The sequence below is a fragment of the Lepidochelys olivacea genome (genome assembly GCF_965140295.1).
Source record: "Lepidochelys olivacea isolate rLepOli2 genome assembly, chromosome: 8".
NCBI classification, from domain to species: domain Eukaryota; kingdom Metazoa; phylum Chordata; order Testudines; family Cheloniidae; genus Lepidochelys; species Lepidochelys olivacea.
In genome coordinates, this window is record NC_140418.1 from 15,456,726 (window position 1) to 15,476,211 (window position 19,486).

The 19,486-nt window shown below is 36.2% G+C and overlaps 1 protein-coding gene across 1 annotated transcript in view; it reads left to right on the plus strand.

The window, feature by feature from the left end:
• The window catches only part of RAD50 (RAD50 double strand break repair protein), a 39,546-nt gene extending 22,169 nt beyond the window's left edge, over positions 1 to 17,377 (plus strand). The window contains exons 15-26 of the mRNA XM_084637724.1: positions 1,188 to 1,377; positions 2,582 to 2,708; positions 3,034 to 3,227; positions 3,640 to 3,750; positions 4,338 to 4,430; positions 4,510 to 4,623; positions 5,475 to 5,602; positions 6,965 to 7,189; positions 14,103 to 14,188; positions 14,720 to 14,862; positions 15,991 to 16,124; positions 16,957 to 17,377. Of these exons, the coding sequence (XP_084493850.1) occupies positions 1,188 to 1,377; positions 2,582 to 2,708; positions 3,034 to 3,227; positions 3,640 to 3,750; positions 4,338 to 4,430; positions 4,510 to 4,623; positions 5,475 to 5,602; positions 6,965 to 7,189; positions 14,103 to 14,188; positions 14,720 to 14,862; positions 15,991 to 16,124; positions 16,957 to 17,143 (1,732 nt within the window). The 3' untranslated portion in view covers positions 17,144 to 17,377. The remainder of the gene's footprint in view (positions 1 to 1,187; positions 1,378 to 2,581; positions 2,709 to 3,033; positions 3,228 to 3,639; positions 3,751 to 4,337; positions 4,431 to 4,509; positions 4,624 to 5,474; positions 5,603 to 6,964; positions 7,190 to 14,102; positions 14,189 to 14,719; positions 14,863 to 15,990; positions 16,125 to 16,956) is intronic.
• The last annotated feature ends 2,109 nt before the right edge of the window (positions 17,378 to 19,486 follow it).

Genomic DNA, 19,486 nt, shown 5'->3' on the forward strand with positions numbered 1-19,486 from the left:
TTCTGTTTCTGAGAAGGTTTTGTGAATTCAGACCTTCTGGAGCAGAAGTTCTGAACTTAGGATCTGCGGGGACATCCTAGTGGGTCCCCAGTACCTCCTCTGTATTGCTGAGGTTCAAGTGTGTGTGTGTGTTTTCCTGCCTTTTTTGGAATCCATCCTTGTATCCATATACTGCTAATCCAGGGGTTCTCAGACTTTTGTACTGGTGACCCCTTTCACACAGCAAGCTTCTGAGTGCAACCCCCCTTATATATATAAAAAAAGTGTTTTTAATGTATATTTCGCACCATTATAAATGCTGGAGACAAAGTGGGGTTTGGGGTGGAGGCTGACAGCTCGTGACCCCCCATGTAATTACCTCATGACCCCCTGAGGGGTCCCGACCACCAGTTTGAGAACCCCATCCCTGCATGGATTGAATTTTATCCCTTGACATTAGATATTTCTAAGGAGCAGTTTAATTGTTGTTGTCTTTGAAATTTACCAGATGGCACCAGATAGCAGTTAATGTTGAAAAAAAATCACCAGATGGATTCCTGCAGATCTCTCTACAAAGATTAATTCTCCTTGCTTCAAAATTGTCTGCATCTTTTCAACTGGGAAAAATGTATCACACAGGGCACTTTGAATTACTCTCCTTTTCTTCTCTCCCAACTCTCCCAAAACAAAACTGAAAAAAAGTTTAGCATTCATGTCAGTACCAACAAGATTTGGGGTTGGGGTGGAAAACGCATGAATTTTGCAGAGGTGAAGGATCTCCAAGCTCAGGAAATGTTGGGAGCCAGTTTTCTAGTAGAGTCTGGTTAGCTCAGGGTTGCATGTGACTTAGTGTGTAAGGGCAGGGGCCGGGGGGGAATACACAATATAAAAAGCTGAGATGCTTTTTCTTCACAAGGTGGTAGTATTGTATAGTGGTTTTCTGTAAGATCTGAGACTAGCATGAGCACATTGCTTTGATAAGGTTTCTTGGCTTTGAACTGATCTTAGCTGACTGAAAGGATAGGATCTGTTACCATAGGTTGATGAATGAGATAACCAGATAGGCAGGTTTCAGTAAGTGACAATTTCTGTAAAATAGTTCCATCTGCTCCAATTCTAAATCATAGCACAAATTACACATTATATTGAACTTAAGCTACTATTTTTAAATGGGCAATTGTTATTATAGATTTATATTTTATATTAAGGCAGACCATAGCTGAACTTAAAGAAAAGGACATACCAGACTTAAGAAACAAGCTACAGAATGTAAACCGAGATATTCAGCGCCTAAAGAATGATGTAGAAGAACAGGAAACTCTCTTAGGTACAGTTATGCCTGAGGAGGAAAGTGCCAAAGCATGTTTACAAGATATAACACTTATGGAAAGGTATCAGGTAAGTTTACTAGATTTATTAATGAATAAAATAACACTCCCTTAGTGCTACCTTGGTATGCAGTCCATCACGGTGCCTCTAAATGTTGAAGAATCTCAAAGCCAATAGAGGAAAAAAAGGATTTAAAAAAAATAATACCAAACTTATCATATGTTTTGGGTGATGATAATATTATATACTTGTATAGTGCCCTTAATTTCAGAGGATACTAAAGTGCTTTACAAACAATTCACAAGCATCACTGGGTTTGTAGAACTCCATGGTGGAAGTAGGTGAAAGATCTTTTTCCTGTGTTCTCCAAGTGGGAACACAATCGCTTTGGAAGCAACTCCTAATTAGTAACTGAACTGTCCTTTACACCCCTAACCTTCTGCCACTCTATTCCAACTCTTCCTGCATCTGGGCTTCATACTATGTGACTCTCCAAATATTGCCCATTTGCTATAGCTCCATCCACATACATGTGGGGGCAGCATTTGCCTCATAATTAAGTGAAAATATTCATGCAGCACTGAATAAGAGAAGATAAATTCAAGAATGTTCCTAACTCTGACTGATTTTTAAAAAAAACAATACAATAGCTGACATAGTTTCAGCTGTGTCAAACCGTGGCACAGTGTTTAAAGGTGTCAAATGGGCAGGAAATAAAGTCCTATACTTCTGCACCCTGTATGATTTGAAGTAAGTCATGTTGATCATACTGATTTAAAATTCCCTTAGTTCTGAATGCATCATTATATATTTATTACTCTGGCTACATTTTTCCTTTCTTTGTTTCAACAGACCTTAAGTGTAAGCTTTTACAATTGTGCCTAATTTAATAAAATGGACTACAAAATTACATCATCTATTTTACACACTGAATTTTTCAGATAGAAACCTTTGTGTGAATGCTATTTTCCCGTGCACATCTGAAGTTCTGAATTTGAGAATATTTAGGTGTTCAAAATAAATTATGCAATTTTGGAATCTGCGTTAAGAACTCTTTGCAAATTTTGTCTATAGTATAAACTCATTTTCTAATAACCTCGTCCATTTGTACATTTGTTTTAAAAATAAATAGTACATTTTAGATTAAAACACATTTTTTAGTATAAGCTGCTCTGAATTTGAAGTAGTATAAGTGCAAGATTGTTTTCTTAAAGTTATTAAATACAGCAGTCAACAGTACAAAAATCTTAACGTTTTTTCCTGTTATTTTCAGACTGATCTCAGGGATGTTGAACGAAAAATTGCACAGCAGGCCAATAAGCTGCAAGGGGTAGACTTAGGTCGAACTGTTATACAAGTAAGCCAGGAAAAACAAGAAAAAAAACACCTGTGGGATACAGGTAAATCATAGAATTAAACTGTTAGTTTCCCAGCCACTATGCATTTTGAATATTGAAAGTAACTTTTTAAAACTCTGTATTTTAAAGTATATGCTTATTTATATTTTTAATGTTTTAAAGCAATAGTTGATGATTATTTAAGATCTTTTAATGAAATCTTATGTCAGGCATACTGCTTCTCATTTTTCATTGGAATGTTTTGTGTGTTATGATCTGTCATCTGATACTAAGAGTAAGATTTCAGTTAGTGCAGAGTAAAAGGTGTTTTGGTTAATGTAAGGTTGATTAAATGTGTTTTTTTTTTTTTTAATTTATTTTTCTACAGTTACTGGTAAAATTGAGTTAAATCAAAAACTTAAACAGGACCAGCAGACTCAGATCCAGCAGCTAAAGAGTACAGTGAATGAACTTAAAGCAGAGAAGCTACAAATTTCCAGTAATATGCAGCGTCGACAACAACTGGAAGATCAGACTGTAGAATTGTCCACTGGGGTTCAGTCTTTGTACAGAGAGATCAAAGTAAGAAAATCCAATAGTAATTTATTTACTTTTGCGGAAATACTGTTAAATATTTAATTTAACTGGGGTACGCTAGGATTAACTTTATCCTATTTTAACATTATCAGTTATCATGGAAATTAAGATTTTTTTTTTTTAAATTTCTCATCTTTATTTTGCCACCATATAAATTTGGGGACCTATAGCACTTGCTTTATCGGCATATTCACAATTTCATTAACCCTGAAAAAATAAACATACTTCCTTAAAAAAACATTCCAGGTCACAGAAAAACCATGTCTGTTCACATTCGTGCATGTTTTTTTTTTTTTCACAATTTTAGAAGCAATAACATGAAACAATCTCTAAGGCATTGAGAAGATAAGGATGGATTTCTAATGGAAATTAAGCATCTTGGCCTTTTTTCCCCCAGGAGGCGAAGGATCAGCTATTTCCTTTGGAAGCAACTTTAGAAAAACTTCAGCGGGAGAGAGTAGATCTAATCAACAAAAAGAACACAAGTAACAAAATAACACAAGAGAAGGTTAGACTACTTATCACATGTTAGTAAAATATATTTTGCTTGTTGGGATAGTAGAAATTCAGTCAATTAAAATTACACACTCTTTTAGACAAAGGTGCAGGGCCTTTGTCATCAGGAAGTTTGCCTTGTTGAGAATTGTGGTGGATTTACATAGTAGAAGATTAATGTGAAGCAACCTATCAAATGTGTGAGATTGTTTAGCATTTATATTGGTACTCATTGCCAAAGCACCTGGCTACTTTACATTTCTGACAGCAATTAATTAAAAATCAATAAAATGTAGTAATATAATAAATAGCCTTGTTAGGGGAAAAAAGCTCTGTGTAACAACAGTCATAAAAAATAACTATGCATCTATCTGCTAGAAAATATAACATTTTAATGTGTTTTGAAAAATATGGTAATGTGAGAGAAACTGGATAATACTTGGCTTTTAAAAACTAAATGGTTTCACAGCAAAGTAAACTTTAGCTATGATAATGATCTGCACTTTGAAAATGTTCTGTACTTAAAGTTTATGCAGTTCTGTGAAGTATATATATTTCTTAGACCTAAACCTATATTTCATTAGATACTTTTCTCCACAGATAAATGAGATCAAAGAGAAAGTTAAAAATATCCATGACTATGTGAAAGAAATTGAGAAATATATTCAGGGAGGAAAAGAAGACTATAAAAAGGTAATTTTATAATAAAGAGAATAAAAATACTCTTAAACTTTATTTTTTGTTAAACTAACAAAATTTCCTTTTTGTGTAGCAAAAAGAGTCTGAACTTGATGAAGTAAAAACTCAACTAGCTGACTGTGAGAAACAGAAAGAAAAAATAAATAAAGAAATGGGAACAATTAGACAAGACATTGATACTCAGAAGGTAGGTTCCGATTCGTCTTGGTTTATGATAGAGCATATACTGAATGGTTAGGCCTTGATCCTGTAGGTGGGTCCAGGCAGGTGGTCCCTAGCACCCAGGCAGAACTGCGGTGACTCAGGAGTGACCTTCGCTGGCACAGGGTCTTCCCACATAGATCAATTTGCCTGATCAGGACCTTAGTGAGAATAATTACCATGTATCAGCCCAAAAAATTGCAAGATTTACACATTCTAAAGTAGATGCATTCTTGAAAAGCGGGGTCTGTAATGTTCAGTTTACGTGGTAGTCCAAAAGAGATAAGTATATAGTGTAATTAACAGCCTACATTTGCAGAAGTGACTAGTAATTTTGTGTCTAGAGCCTTCTGGGTAGGAGGGCCCTTTAAGGATACCCAGAAATCAAGGCATCAGAAGCAACTAGTCACTCTTGAACATGTTTATTAGCTTGTACCTGTGCTCTTTCAATACTTGAAATTCTTTGATGGTGTATTTAACAAATACTACGTATATTCTCAAGCATGAGATTGGATTTATCTCATTTTTTTCACTATGCTATGTGTTTAATCAGAATGAAGTATTATTGTGACACCTAAATTTTATTTATTTGCAAGCAAAAATCCCACTGGCATGTCTGATATTTTATTATTAATAATATTCGTTGTAATGCCTAAAGGCATTTTGAGGCATACATGGTTCATGGAAAATTTCATCTCCGATGACTTATCTGTCAGAGCCATTGATTAAAATAATCAAAAGCTTTCATTTAGTTGTGGAAAGTCATGTTTTTTGTAAAAACATGGAATTTGAAAAATGCATTAATCTGTTAAACCACTTGACTTTATTTGACTTTAGATCCAGGAAAGATGGCTAGAGGATAACCTTACATTAAGAAAAAGAAATGAAGAGCTAAAAGAAGTTGAAGAAGAACGAAAGCAAAATTTGAAGGAGATGGGGGAAATGAAAGTTCCACAGCTGAAAAAGTAGGGGTATCTTATCTTTTTTAAAAAAAAATAGCATCTTAAATGTTAAGCGGGCATTTTCAAGAAGTTGATCACATCTTAACAGAGAATTGTTTCATGGACAACCTTTCCTCCACTCACACAGACCACTTCCCCTCCAAGTTCATGCTTGCGTAAAATCCCTGTGTCAACTATAGCATAAGCTAATTGCTTAAATTAAAAAGTGGTGCTAATTAAAAGTACATTAAATATTTTCCTGTCTTTTTGTGTGTCATTTAGTAGTAGGAATTAAGAGGAAGGCCAGCAAATATTCCAGAAACCATAGTTTTGAGGACTGCTGCTTTACAAAATCTCCAAAGGTCCAATCCTACAAACACTTCTTACATGAGTGAAGTTACGCGCATGCATAAGTCCATTTGATGTTTGTGGGACTCCTCATATGAGTAGTCACTCACGTGTGTTTGCATGATCTAACCCAATGTAATCATATATGCTTTGTGACTACTGTGGCAACCAATCCTGCAAGTAGCATTTCAGATAGAATTATAAAATAACAATACCACCACTTTTATATAACACGTCTAATACAGCTTAATATTTTATGAGCAGTGTATCTTTTCCGATAGTTTTGTAATATGAAATTTAAAATGTCATGTATGATTGTCTCATTTTAAAAAATGTTGCTAGGGAGAGTATCTTTGCCCTCTTTCTTGTTGCTGCACGTTGAATGGTTTCAATGATTTTTCCATTATAATTCCAATCAATGGGTGGGGAATTAATTCACTTCTCCAGACAAGTATATCTTGTCTTCATGTCTTTTTTTTCATGCTCAATCCTGCTTGCATTAAAGTCAATGGCAGATCTTCCATTGATTTCAGCAATTTTGGTATTAATCCCTTGGGATTGTATATTCTTTGGGGCAGTAGCTATTTTTTATATTTGTTAGTACAGTGCCAAATGCAGTATTGGCACCTAACAAATTATCAAAATAATAATCTTGTTGCTGAGCAGCAGCATGAATAATTAGGTCCATAATGTCAGACTAGTTATTTTATATATTTCTAGCATTCCAGCCTCCAACATTGGTCATTTGTTTTCTCTAACTAGATAGTGGCTTTAAATTTATTCTGTAAACAAATTTTATCAAAAATGTTTTCTCACTTTTTGCCAATATTAAATGTACTTCCATAGTACGCTTCCAACTTTCAGACCAATAAATATACCTTAGGCCTGGTGGATTAATTTCTAGTACTTAAGTTTGTATACAAAATGTTACTTTCTGGCATAAATAGGGAAGTAGGGCTGTTTTTTAAAGACTTCTTTGTATATGAAGCCTTAAATGCTGAACACATAATATACCTTGATTCCTCTCTTATTTGACAGTGAACGACAACGTCTGGAGGAAAAAATAGAGGATTTGAAAAGAAATCACAGTTTGGCATTAGGTCGGCAGCATGGATTTGAGGAAGAGATCATTCGGTTTAAGAAAGAGCTTCGAGAATCTCAGTTCAAAGATGCGGAGGAAAAATACAGAGAAATGATGATTGTTATGAGAACAACAGAGCTGGTAAACAGGGACCTAGACATGTACTACAAGGCACTTGATAAGTGAGTATTTTAATATGATGACACTCCCTAAACGTTTAGAGACTGTTTTACACTTAGAAACATCACACACCTCTCTCATGAGCCTAAAACTAAAATAATTTTTGAAATGCAATATTATCTTTTGCAGTGCAAACTATGCCACTAAAGCTGACTTATCATGTGTAGCTACTGGGGAAAAAAAAGTCTGATCAATATTCTTTTCTCCTGAGATGTAATTTTAAAAAGACATTGTCAAGCCCAAGGTTGACTGGGTCAAAATTGGTTAGGTTTTGATCAAAGCAAATTCTTCAATTTAATAAAAATAAATTATTCATATAGTACACTTAGGAACAACCGTGTATAACAAACCATTGGTGAACACAACAGGAAAGGGAAGAGTTTTGGTATGGAAACAGCTTTCAATTTCAAGCTTTCTAGGATAAATTCAAAATAGTGAGTAAATTAATTCTTAAAAATTCTTGACATTCTTGAAAAATACCATGATTCTTTCCCTGATATAAAATCAGTTATTTAAGTTTAAAGTTCCTATAGAAATATGAGGTATTTCTTTTTCAATGGTTCTATAATATTTATCCTGAAAACTTGCAACCGGAACTTCTTTATAGCTAGAAGATAGGATGAAGATAGCTGCATTTTCTTAAAACAAATTTTATTAATGAAGAAAATAATTCAGCACATTGCACAAGATTGGAACCATTAAAATGTCCCCAGAAATTAAGGTATATCTGTCATCATGTCATCCACTCCATTTTCATGTATGCAATCCAGCTGAACCAGTTAAGTCATAACAAAGTTGTCTTCCTAACCCTCTCAGACCCATTTCATTCCCAGTTCTTTAGAGAAACTCTTTGGGTCTGGATGTACATGTTAGGAGGTATGGGAGAAGATTCATATCATTATATTCATTCACTGGACAGTTTTGCTGAACCTAAACGATAATGCAGGATCATTCTGTTGGCCTTTTGTGTAGAACTCTCTCCGTGCTATGAAACCCACTTTCATGGGGCTCCCCAGGGAAGCTAAAGGCAGAGGTAACCCAGGCAGCACTGTTCCCTAGCAGCAGAGTTGTCTGGGAACCAGAGGAGGATCCAAAGGTGGTGTGGAAACACAGGATCTCCATGCAGATTGTCCTGTTCTCCTATAGATCCTTTCCCACATAAAGGAATTTTTTAGGAAACTGTATAAGGAGAGTCACACAGAAGTTTCATTTTCTTATCACTCCCTCTGATCATTGGCACGCCTCATACCGTTTTTTTTTACAGGGGGAATGGGGAGGGAGTAAACTTTCGACTCAATAAAGATACACAAGGTATAACTGTTATGGATAATCAGGGATGTTTTTCTCTCATTTAGCCCAAAAAGTCAAAAATAACAGTTATGAGCACGGTGGAATTTGGTTATCACACCCATTTTTTCCTCTTCTTTTCTATATAAGTTCTTGTACTACCTTCATTACCATAGTATCTTAGTACCTTCTAGTCACGCACTAAGCAATATGATTAGCATTTGTCACAAGTGCTTTCCTCTTTCTAACTCTCTCTCATACCAAGTGGAGAATTATGTGTGCAGTGTAGTGTTTTGACTTGGAGGGGTTTGAGGGTTTTTTAATGTATGTGCTGTGTTTTCTGTTAGAGAAGAAAAGATTGAACAAGTGCTCCTTAGAGTAGAGTGTGGTGAGGTTTGTGATGGTCCTTACTTCCTGTGGGAGTCCTTACGTCCTGTCATTCAAGTCTCAGATTGACCTCATCAAGAAAGACTTTTCTCTTGCACAGAAGATCTTTCTCTTCTGGTAGAAAGCTCCATTGTCCCCAAGAAGCAGAACTGTTGATCGCAGTCTTCAATCCAGAGCTTTAGTTGATCTTTTTGATACGCTCAGCTGGCCTAGGCTATTGAGTACCTTGCAGATAAGGATTGAGAACTTGGTGTTGATATTCTATGGGAAACCAGCATAGAGAGTGGAGAACAGGTTACATGTGCCTGTGGTAGCCCGTACTCCTAAAGAGATGTGATGAAGCATTCTGTACTAGTTGGAGTTTCCTAAGGGCTTATGGCTTCATGCCCAGGGCCTATGTTAAATGAATGTAAAGATAAAGCAAGCTGTTGGGGACTGTTTTTCCTCCATAATTTTTTTTTAAAAGCAATAAACTAGTTTTCCTTTCTACTGGGCTTACAATTTTTCATCAGTAAAGGTATTCTACATGTTTGTTTTACAATGGAATTTAAACTACAACAAATATTCTTTAGTGTTTTCTGTATTTTACAAAGATTTAGAGACACAGAGAGCACAGTTTGGGGCTAATGTTATGATACTAACATATTATAGTAAATTATCACAATTATATTAGTCTTTTATGGATGCACTGCGGATGTATAAAGGTTAGTCCTCCATTGATAATGACTTAACCAGAGATGGTTATATATTGTGATGAACAAGAATTAAAATTTAAATTTATTACAGTTCTATTCAGTACATATTACCTCGTGTTTTTTCTGCGGTGTTCAAAGGTTGATTTTCAGTGAAAGTATACTTTCTTTACATGTAAATTTTTTCAGAATATGAAATTAGTGTAATAGAAGTAATTTTATTACTACAAAAATTAATTTCAGTTAGATTTGTTAATATTCCACTATAAGCCTCTCCAAAATTCATTAAATAGTGAATGTTGAAATTTAGTGTGCAACCTTGCACACTAAATTTTTACCTTGCAACCTAAATGGACATGCTCTCCAGGAATTCCCCTGCAGGTTTCCCTTTTAGAGTTCAGAACTCACTTGCATAGTATAGATTCTATTGTGTGTCTGTTTAAGGCAATACAGGAAATCCAGTCATGTAATTTCAAGAAAAAACAGATAAGCATCACTTATTGGTAATCTACAATAATCAGTGAGAAGAAATGTTGCCTCTAATGGTCAGAGTTTGAAATCTCTACATGTAGGCTGGGAAGGTTTTATGTGCACTTTTGTGTTGTCAAGTTTTCGCTGTAAGATTTTACATAGTTTTATTGTTTTGAAATTTGAAGATTGGTAATAAATATTGATGAGTAACAAATTCCTAAGTCCTTGAGAATGTTTTGAAGTTTTTTCCTACATTCGTGCTTAGCAATTCCTATTAATGGCATTGGGAATTTTGTATATCCCAACAAGAGGTAGAGAATGTTTCTGTTGATGGGCAGGTGGGAAAAATAGTTTTTTAAAATAGTACATTTTATTGCCCCAGTTTAAAAAAGGAAAAAAGAAACATTCATGCAAATGACGTGAGCCAGCAATCTACTTCTATTTCCATGTTCTTATCTGATATTATAGCAAAGCACCAGGTTGAGCACTGCTTTCTGTTTAAAGGTCAACTCAAAAATGCATCTTTCCTTCAGTGCTTACTTCTTACAGGTCTTTGGTTCAATGTCAAAAAAAGAAATGATTCAACATAAAAAATATACGTTTGATATTATTAGGTGGGGGATTCAAATGAAATATAGGATTAATAAAGTTCTTATGTCAGTTTTACTACTGTAGAACAAGGTGGGTGGAATTTATTAGTAGAATTAAGCATTTCCAAATGATTGAAACAGTATTCTTGGTAGAGCCAGAAGGGAGGAAAGAGTCCTCTGCACTCTGTAATCAAGAAGATACTACTCTATGTCCCCCTCAATACCTGCTACCTGCAAAGCCCAACATATTATTGACTTGACTTCTTGACTGCAGAGTGAGTGCCTGAGTTGACTTTTGAAGCCTAACCCCTTCAAAATACTAAAGGGGCAAAAATGTTTCTTTTTCTAGCTAAAAGGGAGAAAAAGAGCACACATTCCTATATACATGTCAACCAAAGACCCAAGTTTATTTTTTATCCTTTTTGACTGTTAATACAAAAAGCCTTCCCACCATAAGAATGATGCTCACTAATCTGACGTTCCCTTCCACCGAATAAACTCCTACCAACAATAATAATAAAAAGGAAACTGCTAATATCTAAAAAACCAAAGGAAAAAACCCATCCACCTACCCCAAGCAGAGGTTTTGCCTTGAAAAGGGAAACATGTCAGAGATTACATTAAATCTGCTATTGACTTCACCTTTGCCATTGGTTTTACTTTGTAGGTACTCAGATACTATGCTGATGGGCAACAGTATATAACACCAAGATAGATAGATACTCGCAAAATCTCTGAAATTACTTCAGGTTTTAAAATACACTATAAGACAAGACAAAGATGAGAACAAATAAATAATAGTGTGAATTAAGAAATCCTTGACAGAAAAGATTGTTGTTTGGTCAAAAGAGTTGCCACAGGGAAGTATTGTACTATAACTTTTCTCTGTGAGGAAAATTATTAGAATTTATAAGGGACTGTACATTAAAAATACTGTTTAGTTTAGGGGAAGGTTCAGTGCTCTGGGAGCCAAAAGATCAGGAGTTCAGATCTCACCTCTTCCATTCCCTGCTATTTAAATATCTGGGCATTCCATAGCCTTACTAATAACATCAGACTAGATTATCATAATGGTCCAACATGGCCTTAAAATTTATGAATGTATGAAACATATATCTAAATTGAACCTCTGTTTTTTTTAAAAAAATGTTCTGCCAAGCTTTGCTTCTCCATCCTTATGAGATAGAAACCAAAACAATCAAATATCTGTCCAGTTTTAAATATTTTTCTTTGCCCTCTAACATTAGTGATTTTCCAGTCTTGTCCAAAAGAATGAGAATTTGTCAAAATAAAAGGAGATGACTGAGTTAAAAAAATTTTCTTCTATTGCAACCATGTTTTCATTTTTATTTTAATTTGCATGTTTTTATCATTTTTAATATACACTTCGGCTGGGCTAAGAGGCAGGGATGGTGAACCATCGTGTGTTGGTATAGGGTTGCTTGCTCATTCCGCTGTAGTCAGTGCCTACAAGTTTGCCTAGTGACTGATCCATAATTTTAAACTCTACAGTGCATACTGAATGTAGCCCAAGCTTCAGATGTTCTTTGATTGTGGTATGTTATATGATGTTCATTAGTCTCTTGCCAGATCTCGTTCACTTCTAAAAGGATTTTATTTTATTTGTGTTTTTAAAAATGAAGGCATATTTGTGCTTTTAAATTCGATAAAGATGGACATTTTTAGTGAAGGAAGACAAAATTATTACAAGGTTCACTTGCAAGACTGAAAAATCCCTAAATGTGACTTAAAATACCATCCTGTTTGCACATGGTGTCATTCCCCACTCTGCTAGTCTGCTTTATTTTTGTATACAGGCAAGCTGTATACAATAAATATTTGAGTGCTTCAAAAGTAGGACTTTGGTAAATTTCAGTACCTGCAATAAATGGATAGAATGGGGCAGGAGGTATAACGACATGTATATGCACACTCTGTCACATGCATATATATGTGTGCCTGCGAAGCAAGACATGGCTGAGAAGTCTTTCTGGGATTTTCTAAGCCCACCATCCTTGATGATATCCCTTTGCCTTCCTGTTGTGCCTAAGTATTGGATGGTTTCCAAATCAGTACATAAGAATTACCTGTATGCTTCAATATTTAGAAATGCTGGTTGAGATTTTCAAAATCTAGGATACTTAACCACACATCTCTGTTCATTTTAAATGAATAGCTAAATTCCCTGCATTTCTTTGAAAATCTGAACCATTATGTAGAATCAGTCATAAAGGTGAAAGGCGGTGCTATTTTGTTTCTGTACTGTCAACATTCTGTTCCTTTCATAAAAAAAGTAAATAAAAACTAAATGTTAGCAACATACTAAAAGAACAAAAGAGTTTCTGTTTAATAAAATTGTAATTAGCACCATCCTTTTAAAAAATTACCCCTCTAAGAATCTGAGCTGTAGACATGGTATGTCTGCCAGAATGACAGACATCAAGCACTATAACCAAAAGGTAATGTAACTAGAAATTTAGAATAGAAAGTTTCTTTCAGATCTCTGTTTATGGTAGTTGTGATCTCATTTTTCTGAAGGAGAAACCAAAAAAGACGAATTTTGCAAACATGTATGCATTTGAGTAACTTCATATATTGAACTCAGTGAGGGTACTTACATATGTAAAGATAGTCACCAGCATAAGAGTTTCCAGGGTCAGGGCCTAAGTCTATATAGCTCATAACTTTCGGAATCTTAAACAGGTGTCATTTTTGTGAAAGTTAACTGAAATTTTTTTAAAAATGTGGTGCACCCATAACTTTGAATTTATTTTTGCCACTTTAATGCTAACCATAACTTACTAACCCTAATGTAACTTAATCACAGTTGCTTTGTAGTCACTGCAGGTTTGGGGAACCTTTAATTTTTTTGGTAAAGATTTGAAATGTAGATTTTACATGTGAATTATGATTATATTACAAGTTGTTAGTAGTCCTGTTCTTCAGTGAATGAATGCACATGTAAGAGTTTGCCTACATGGGAAGTTACTGCACTTCAAGTGAGGATGTCAAGCTATAGTATTACTAGTTTGCCATGTGGTACCATCTCATGTGAACACAGCCACAGCGCAGTAAAAGTCCCAGAATGTGGTGGCTTAATATACTGCTGCGTGGCAAGCTGGTGTGCTGTAGATTCACATCCTGGATTGCTGTGCAGTAAATTGCCATGTAGACAAGCCCTAAGAAGAGTAGTCAAACAATTTTGCTTCCATTGCTCCAATGTCTCTCAAGATGAAAATATATTAACATTAAAAAAATAAGAGGTTGCGTAAGAGAGGGATTATTTACTTGTTTGTAATGTATTTATTGTATAGATATTTCTGCTACACTCACGACTATAAATTACTATTTTAAAGAGCATTTGAGTACCAACTATTTGCTTAGAAGACATAGAAGGAAAAGTGGTTCTTGCTCCAAGGAGCTTGCAGTCAGCCGCAGTGCACAGTTACACCCAAAGCAAATAGACTGTTTTTTTCACCCTTTCTTAGAGCAATAATGACATTTCACAGCATGAAAATGGAAGAAATCAACAAAATCATTCGTGATCTTTGGCGAAGCACCTACAGAGGGCAAGGTACCTACATTATTTTTTGTAGTTTCAGTTTATCGATATCAGTCTTCAGGTGCTGTCTAGTAGGTATAGAATGTTCTATAATAAAAACTGTGTACTCAAAATATAAAAAGCTAAGATATCAAAATAGAGAAGGTGCCATTCTTCAGAATCTGCATCTGTCCCCCTTTAGACTGTGAGCAGATTGTAGTAGTAATAAAGAATTATGTGGTTAACCATGGTTTGGTTTAATCAGAAGTAATTCATTCTCTTCACATATTTTCCAAAGTTCAGACATCCTTCCAAAGAAAAAACTTTTGCTGGTTAAGCATGCTTCTTTAGTTTTGCCTGTTTGTATAAATTAACCTGCTAATGTCAGATTCATCTGATGGCACGAGTGTTCTGAATATTCTTTGTATAATTATATTGCCTACAGTAACACTCTCTCTCCTTCCCAACTCTGTTTAACTATTGCACATTTTACCACCTCACTGTCTCAATCCATTGTTTTAAAACATGTTTTTATAATGAAATTGCATTTTCTTCTCATATTAGATATCGAATATATAGAAATTCGTTCTGATGCAGATGAAAATGTTTCAGCATCTGATAAAAGGAGGAGCTACAATTATAGAGTAGTCATGATAAAAGGAGATACTGCTTTGGACATGCGAGGGAGATGCAGTGCTGGGCAAAAGGTATATTACGGCATTTTATTTAAATGCACATTCGAGGAACAAGCAGTCTGTGGGAGGTTTGGATGTTTGGGAGAATAGGCGTATTCTGGATCTTTAGAAGCGAAGATAAGGAAAGGGGAACAAATGGCCTAAAATTAAAATGAGTGATTCAAAATATGTCTAGCTGCTCCATGGCACTCATGCATTGACAGGATATTCTATGAAAAGATGCATACAGTTATCAAGCTAGTGTGGGGAATGCCCTCAAATTAATCTCTTGCTGAAAGCAATTCTGTCCCTTTTTTTTTTTTTTTTTAATAAAAATTCCACATGTTATGTTTTGAGGAAAATCTAAGACTTGCCAGACAGCAGTGTAAAGATAAAACTAAAAATACTGTTGCAGTAGCCTAGGATGTTCCATGAGAGCCCTTTGTAAATGAGTGGAATGTGTTCATTTCTTTTTCTCCTTAGGCATTTTCTGAGAACTAGTTCATCAGGAAATATGCCTACATCTGTGGTCACTGGAAAGCATCCTTTAGTAGAGTATACCCCTGCTACAATTCCCATTGTGTCTTTATAATTTTTACTTGGTCATAAGGTCACATGAGAACCTAATCAATCAGGTTTAGTAACATAGTATCAGCCTGAGTAGTGGCAATTCAAGTGTCTCAACTTCAGAAAAATAATTCAGTGGTTCAGTTGCCCAAAAAGGGACCAGGTCCACTAAGATATACAAACAGATCTCAACCATCCAGTGTCAAAAGGTGTGAGAATGGATCAAAATAAGTGTGATCACCTAATTAAAGACTGTATCTTAATGCATTCTTACATACACATGGAATTAAGTTTCCTGAGATATACTTAATTCTGTTATTTCCTAAGTTTTAGGTACTCCACTTTCCAACCTTCACAACATTCTTTTAGCATAGCTTTTTTGAATTAATTGTTTAATTTAGATTAGAATTTTTTCATTTTGTTCTGTCTGTTAACAGTGAATGAATCTGTTAATGGACATTTACAAACATCTGGCATGTTGTCTTTTAACTCTAAGGCCTGCTGCTGGTTTTTCTTGGTGTTATAAATTGAACAGTTATGTACATCAGTGCTTTCTAATAACATACTGAAGAGTGAGTTTTTATTTTCTTTCAGGTGCTTGCTTCCCTCATTATTCGTCTTGCTCTGGCAGAAACATTCTGCCTCAACTGTGGCATTCTTGCACTGGATGAACCTACCACCAATCTTGATCGAGAGAACATTGAGTCTCTTGCACATGCTCTGGTGGAGTAAGTGACTTCAGCTTTCATTGGGAGTCTTTTGGGATGGATGTCTTCTGAGTTTTAATAGACTTGAGCAAGGTGGATTCTTTGTTATAAATAGATTTGGTTTTACACTACTGTGTCTTCATTGACCTATAGAGTTTTAAGTAAGAACAGAATCAGGTCCAGCATTTGCAGTAGTTTTGCCACTGGTTAGAATTTTTTTTTTTTTTAAATCTTGCCCAATGGCTTGCTAATTCTGTACACCTCTTACCATATTTTGGGCAGGAAAAGCTTTAGATTCCTGCTTCTTTGTTTGGAAGAGAAGAGAAGAATTGTTTCAGTTTTCCTTCATTTTACACATAGCCAAGAAGTAACATGAACGTTAGCTGTTAGATTGTTTGACAGTTTATGCTCCTTGTCTTGGTGCATCCACATTAGGGCTACCACAGGAACAATGAAGAGCTTTTTAGTCATGCAGTTAATATGGGTCACAGCTCTTTATTCTTTTATCTTTGCTAAGAGTTCACTACATCCTTGATACTCAGAGCCTAAGAGTATGAACTGTGAAGCATTTTACTAATGGGCAGATTCATTAGATGACAGGAGGAGAGCCTGCATTTGTTTCCAATAGATTCCTGTTTTTGCCCAAATCGTTAATCACATTTTCTTATATATGAAAAATTAAATTAAAAATGAAGAGATAATAATTAGGATGATACCTTTTTTATTGAATACAGTATTGATTAGAATACTGCATTAATGTTGTTTTAGAGTTTTTTATTTTGTGTATTTGCAAGTTATGTAAAGTTAGCATGCAACTTCCTTAAAAGTGTCCTAAACTTCAACTCTTTCATAGGATAATAAAAAGCCGCTCGCAACAGCGCAACTTTCAGCTTCTTGTCATAACACATGATGAAGATTTTGTGGAGCTTTTGGGCCGTTCTGAATATGTGGAGAAATTCTACAGGATAAAAAAGAACATTGACCAGTGTTCTGAGATTGTGAAGTGCAGTATCAGTTCCTTAGGTTCCTATGTTCATTAGAACTTTGAAGTAATTTTATATTGTAGGATGACTCAGTAACACAGCAAAAGTTAAGTTACTGGATATGAAGAAAGGAACTATATTTTCTGACACTGAAAAAATATATAGCTTAATGTTTAAATTCTAGTTAAGTAGTGTCAAACTATTGTACTGTTAAACTCTGCATCTTTAAAAAAAATCTAAAATATACACATTTCTGTGCTTGTTTTAAATGTAAATACAAAAATATGGAGGATTTTGAATTATTACAAAATGCTTAGAAAGCACTATAAATGTACCTGGTGCTTTAAAAATATAAATAAAGACATGTTCTTCAAGTATGTGTCAGCATGGATTCCTCTAAAGGTGCACATGTCTCATGCATGCAAGGTCAGATTCTTTTGAATAGCAGTGTCTTTTAGGGCTGTGTACGTGCCCTGTGCCGCATAAAGGGCAGAGTGTCCCACCATCCCTCAATTCCTTCTAACTGCCTATGATAGCAAGATGGAACCCAGCAAGATTCCAATTTTCTACTTTTCAGAGCTTCAAACTTGTCTTTTTTCAGTTAAATTGATGAAGAAAATTTATCTTCGCCCTTCTTCCATGTTTTCTTTGATTGGATGTCCCCCATTCCTCCCCAAAAGGAGGGACGGGCAGATGGACACACCCACCTACCCACCCTTAAATAGGAGGGCAAGATACTGTATGCCAACATGGTTGACACTAAACCATCAGAGTTCAAATCCTGCCTATCCTGCGATGGACTCATCCCCGCTCAGTCATTGATACAACCTGTGACTCTTCTGCCTGGAGAGAGCCATATCCTGGACAGGTGTTTTGTGTGCAGGTTGTTTTTCTCCAGAACCTTCACATTAGGGACATTCAACTCAAGTTACACGTGCTCAAGGAACCAATGTGGGCATGCTTGAGCAGTTGTCCACTTCAGACCCAAAGTAAATGTCAACCAAGGTGGAACCAAAAGAGCAGATTGGCAGAGGCCCTGGGGGGTTTTCACTTTCCTCTGCAGCGTGGGGCATGGGTCACTTGCTGGAGGATTCTCTGCACCTTGAAGTCTTTAAATTATGAGTTGAAGACTTCAGTAGCTTAGACGTAGGTCAGGGGTTTTACAGGAGTGTGTGGGTGAGATTCTGTGGCCTGCGTTGTGCAGGAGGTCAGACTAGATGATCATAATGGTCCCTTCTGACCTTAAAGTCTATGAGCAAGCATCAGTCAGTACTCCCCCAAGCAGACACCATATCCCGGGATCAGGCAGTGAAAGTAAGGAAATAAAGAGGACATAGTTAACACCTGCACAATCAGTATCAACCCTGACAACCTCGGCACCAGTGTCCTAATCACTAACAACCTTGACACAGACTACCTCAATAATGGACCTGGCACCTATGCCACTGATACGGAAAGGCAGTGCGAGAGACAAACCTGCACAGACCATAAAGGTAGCTCCAAACAGCACGTGGGATCATCCCACAAGGAAGATGTAAAAAATAACTCCTTCAAGGACTGAGCCTCCCAAGTCCTCTAGCAAGGAGAGTATGGCACAGGATGAAGGAGGCCTGGCACTGATATTAGTGCTGATGACTGAGCCAATTACAGGCTCAGTTACTTCCCTCAGAGACTCCAGCATCCCCCACTCCAGAGTGGCAACCAGCTCCAGAATTGGTGCAGATGCCACATTATGGCTGTCATTTGAAGTGATTTATTTGTCCTCACTCTTGCTAGCTTACTCCTTCCTTGCATTGAGCAGGGATGCCTTTCCCCTCCCTTCAGAGAGCAACCCCAAGGACAGTGCCACAAGTCCTTAATAAGATCTCTGTGCCAGGCAGGGCATAAGTGACACTGGGCCAAGCAGCCTCAAGCAAATCAGTACCCCATGTCACCTTAGCTATAACTGACTTAACTGGGGACCATCATTGCATGTGCCCTGGAGCAGATGCCCCTTTCACGCATCCAGGAAGAGGAGGAGATCCCATTCTCCAACAGCAGGCCTCATCTGATGAGGCAGTGACAACAGCTCCTCCCCTAGGAGCTGGTGACTTCAAAGCATTCTTCTGTCTGACATTGCAGATACTCTGGGCATTGAAATAGTAGTAATATGAGAGAAGTCCCATGTGCTTTTGGGGATGGTTTTTAAGTTTGATAACTGCAGCCAGGATTTCCCTCCCCATAGTGTGGCATACTGGAGCCAGCTAAGGGACTCTGTCAGAATTCATCCACTCTCTTCCTCTATCTAAACAGGTGGGGAAAAATTACCAGATGTCTCCGAAGGGCTTTGAACTTTTGTACATCCACCAACTCCAGGATCTTCAGTGGTGTTCACAGTCCAATAGAAAATACATGTCATCA